This window comes from Penaeus monodon, unplaced genomic scaffold, assembly GCF_015228065.2.
Source record: "Penaeus monodon isolate SGIC_2016 unplaced genomic scaffold, NSTDA_Pmon_1 PmonScaffold_5297, whole genome shotgun sequence".
Lineage (NCBI taxonomy): Eukaryota > Metazoa > Arthropoda > Malacostraca > Decapoda > Penaeidae > Penaeus > Penaeus monodon.
Window position 1 is genome coordinate 1 of NW_023660215.1, and position 5,000 is coordinate 5,000.

At 33.4% G+C, this 5,000-nt stretch overlaps 1 protein-coding gene across 1 annotated transcript in view; it reads right to left on the minus strand.

Moving 5' to 3' along the window:
• Positions 1-2,169: 2,169 nt before the first annotated feature.
• LOC119571143 (centrosomal protein of 19 kDa-like) overlaps positions 2,170-5,000 on the minus strand; it is a gene marked incomplete at its 3' end in the record, with an annotated part of 6,437 nt that continues 3,606 nt past the window's right edge. The window contains 3 exon segments of the mRNA XM_037918588.1: positions 2,170-2,314; positions 2,755-2,916; positions 4,578-4,783. Of these exon segments, the coding sequence (XP_037774516.1) occupies positions 2,177-2,314; positions 2,755-2,916; positions 4,578-4,766 (489 nt within the window). The 5' untranslated portion in view covers positions 4,767-4,783.

Here is a 5,000-nt window from a genome sequence, read left to right on the forward strand (position 1 = left end):
CACAATATTTACATTTTATTAAAATAATATTTATATATAAGATAAGTATAAGAATACTACAACAACATAATATATATAATATATATATATATATATATATATAATATAATATATATATATATATACATATATATGTATATATACACACACACACACATTATATATATATATATATATATATATATATATCACTTATTAATATATACATGTTTATTTACTTATTAGCTCATTTTTCATTTACTTATTTATTTATTCATTTATTTCACATAAAATTCAATTTACATTCACCCAATAATGTTAGACCCTCACAATAATATTAGACCCTTTCATCTTATGAAAAATAACATCTGCTTCAAACAGATTTTGTGTGCATGACACAAAATGGAGTGAGAGAGTAGTAGTGGTGTGGATCCCTATCACTCTTATCACATAGTAGTCAGGTCACAACTCAAGACTTACACTTAGGGGGAAGGAAGAAAGGCTATGTGTGTCTTAACCTGATCAGGCTGTGATGAAATGCTATCAGGTAATGGTAGACCTTATCTTCTTGTAATGCACATTCAAGTCTGTTCTAAGTTAAGTACATTAAACAGCTGTGCACTTGTTTGTATTTCCTGTAGAAATAGCCCTTTAAGAGCAGGCTTACAGCCTCTTTTTTAGTCTCACTACCTGAAAAATATCTATTCTGTAGCTAAAGGCACAGAGAGTGGTGTAATTCTATGCTTCCAAGCTTATGATTTTACTCCACTTGAACCCAGATGTGTTATTCACTACAACACAGGAGGTGCCTGTCATGATTGGGTTAAACTTAAGACCTGCACTTGAGTCTATGGATCAACTTGAGGTAAATACTAAAATTAACTCCTAATCATCTTTAAAGGAACTCTGAAGAGGCTAGAACAACAGAAAATACTTGAATCCCTTTATGGTGGGCTAGATGAGGATCTAAATCAAGAATATGTTCATGAAAAAAAAACAGTCACTACTGGATGAAATGGTAGAAAATATATGTTTAAAGAGAAACATTGTATAATAATCTTACCACAAACAGTATATCCAGAAAATCCATCTGAATCTGTGACAATTTTCAAATATTATACCAACTTTATACATAAAAGAACTGACAGTTTTCGACCCAGAATTTTAGATAAAGGTTCTGAGTAACCAATTATGGCTGCTCTACAGTGTGGATTTTTAAAATAAAACATAAAAGTTCGACAAAAAAAAAAACATACTTTTAACCCAATGCATCTGGGAGAATTTGGGGATCACTGGGCCTCTCCTCTAGGAGTGTGCACAGCTGAATGGGCTTACCTAAGGGGCCTATTCAGATGCTTTCAGAGCATCACACTTGCCCCACCACACCAACAAAATTATATTTCCTTTTGTATCATCTGTATCTAAAATATGTTTTTAATGTTTCTGCATATTCAGAGATGCATGATATTCATTTCTGTTGCTGAATTGTAGTAGCCTGAGTATGTACATTACAATTCATTTTAATAAATTAGGTGTGTTACACTTCATGTACAAGATGGAATGTGGTTTTATTTAGGGAGAAAAAAAAGGATTTTCTCTTATTTTCACCAATCTTATTTGTATGAAATATGAGTGCAGTTATATACAAAGCTGGTACTCACACAGCTTCAGTACTTCCCTTTTGTGTATAATACTTCAAGCCAGTCACAATGGTGGAGCAGCATATGACAATCTGTGTAACTGTCTCTGTGTAACTGTCACAAGGACTCTGATTACATAAACTAGAGTGAAGGTTACTTACAGGTTTACATCAGTAGCAAGAGACCTCAATGTTTTGGTGCATGACATCTTCTGAGTATAGCAGGCAAATGATTTATATGCTAAATATCACCCCTTTATATACAACAGCAGCCAATCAGAGCATTACACATTCCATTCTCCCTCAGGCAATACCCCCAGGGAATGAGACGTGGGCTTATAAAAACAGCATAAGAGGGAATGCATTCATCATAATAACATGAATAACACTATCCTGAGCCAAGCCCAAGTCAGTGATGAAATGAACCTCATGTCATCCAGAGGATAAAGATTGAGCATTTTCTATATAGTATCACCCTAGATCATACAGTGAAGAGCAACTTCAGTTATTTCATTATTTTCTCTCATTTACTTGTCTACAAAAAATTACACGCCTGTGTTAAGACCAAAAGTCCTCTTCAGAAGAATCCCAGCCAGCTTCTACCTTCTCTGCAGTGTCAAAGTCTACCTGCTTGTCATATTCATAGCCTGGATCACCTGGCTTCAACTGATTTTTCTGGAAAGTGTTGTCCATTATCTGAAGGATAAGGGCATTATCTAGATACATGTTTTACTACTCATTGCGTAGATGTACTTCTTTCTTAGTATCATTTAATTTTGTCTGACAGTAAGGTTACAGAACAAAGCACTAACTTCATGAATAACATAAATCAGTCTAATACAACATCAACACTAAAAATCAAGAAAGTTAACAATATTTTTTAAGCTATAAATATTTCATCAATTAACACCAAATCCAAGAAGTATAAGCATTTCAATATAATAATGAACTGTTAATGTTCATAAGAAACATGTAACAGACTAGTTTGTACTACCTGAATATAATTCTGTTCAGAAGAAAAACTTGTATCAAATTTCTTTGAAACCAGTTTCCAGACAATTTCTGGAATGCTTTGGATAAAACAATAATGTGAAATACAGTAAAGGTTGTGTTTTAAATTAGTGATATGTACAAACCTTCTTCTTTCTGTTCAGCTGTTCATCATTCAACTTATTCAGGTCCTGATTTGGATCCAGATCATAGTCTTTACTTATATTAGACACAGCCTCATCTATGCTTCGACCCTTTTGGGATTCCTGTAAAATCCTCAGCATCTTCTCCATTCTCAGATCTGGAACCTTTTAATGAAAATTATATGACCAAAGCTACAGCTAAATTTTCTGTCAAATAATGTAAACAATCCTAAATATTTTCGTAGAATCTACACATAAAAACTAAAGGAGAGAACAGGTCTTTTTATTTCTATAAGTATTTCCATAGAAAAAAGATGAATTAAAAGCAAAATAAACAATTGACACAGAACTTAACTGTTAGAGCAATTCTAAACAACCAAGAATTTAATAGAATGATACGTGATGTCATGTACAAAGGTATTTCAATAAATGCGCAAGTAAGAAATCTCTGGGCAACAAGCAGTTTTGACACCTATGGAGACATCAAAGCCACATGCACCAAATACCTGCCAGTCTTTGTCATTGTCACTATCAATATTTGTCAAATTTCTTTGTCATCATTATTATCTGTGGTCATCATTATCTGTTGCCAATATTATCTATCATTATCATTATGTGTCATCATTATCTGTCATCACCGTTATCTGTCATCATCATTATCTGTCACCATCATTAGCTGTCACCATCTTTATATGTTATCATTATCTGTTGATATCATTATTTGTTGTCATCATTATCTGTTGCCATCATTATCTGTCATATCTTCAGTTGTCACTATTGTCTGTTGTTATTATCTGCCATTATCATTATTTGTAACTTTTATTGCTCATAATCTTATATCATCGCTCATGCATCATAGTTCTTTCCTGATATTAATAACTCAAAAGAAAATGTATATCTACTATCTGTTCCAAATATGACATGGTGTTGTTCAGTTGAAAGTCTGTCAGATAATGCTAAGTGATTCTAAAAGTGTTATATTTTTTGATACTTAAGACACACCCATGTGTCTCAAATATCTGCCCATTTTTTTGTCATTCCTGGACCGATTCATTTTTAAAATGATTTTTAAAATGTGTATAATTTGTGTAGAGCAGCAAATGGGAAAGAAGGTACATGAACAAATCTGATTGACAAATTAGCTACTGCACTTGACATTAGATTAGATACTTAAAAAAATGGCTTAAAAAATCATCCTGGTTCTTATATGCAAAGGTGGGGCCACCTTTCTTCTTGCTCTGCTGAAATGGGTGTGTGGTTAATATGCCTGTGCATCTTTATGCCATCAAATAAGGTATACAGTCAATAGTGTAAAACAGTTGCAGAAAATCCATCCTGAAAATATTCTATAAATCAATCCTTACCATCCTTGTCTTCAAAGGTAAATTTGCTAATTAATTACTTATGCTAGGGCTCCATTAGCACAATCTGACTCTGGTACCAGACTCATATCAGGAATTATCACCCGTTTACCAGGTCCAGCCACACTATGACTAATGACTGGTAATGACTGTCTAAGAAATTTGTAAATGTCTAACAAATTTGTTCAGTAATATTATGCAGTTACAGCATCATTTAAAATGTGTTAAAGTAAGCCTAGGGCCTCCTAGTGTAAGTATTATGCACATAATTGAGAAGGCTAAGTATCCAGAGGTGTCCGAGTCTCAATACCAGAACGTTAGGTAAGAAATGGCTCTTATAATGAATTCAGTCTCTCAAAGTGGCTCCCCTGAAAAAATATTGAATATTATTGGTGTATAATGATAAAACAATTCTTACTTCTGAACAAATAACAATGTATAAAAATACAAAGCTATAAAACAAACCTTTTCCAAATGTTCTTTATGTCTTTCCTTCAGCTCCTTTAAAACCTTCTCCACAGTCCCATATTTGTTCAAAAACCTGATTGGCATTGTACGCTGCCTCTCCCTCCCATCAGAATTACGATAAATGAGGATGAGTGCAGGAGGCTGTGCACGGATGCCAAGTTTCTGGGGCTCTATTCTAGCCTCCATACTTTGGCCAATTCCACCTGTAAGAATAACTGCATTTTAAAGTGTGTAACAAATTCATCCATTTTGGCAAACTGAACAAGACTAAATAAAATCTTTTCATTCAAATTTCAGTCTCAATAGAAAGTGTCGATCATAATAATGTAAAATTTGCACAAGCAAAGGGCTTCTATGGGTTACTTTCACCCACTGACCCTGGGATTATGTACTGTCCATTGCAGATTTTAATTAATCTGG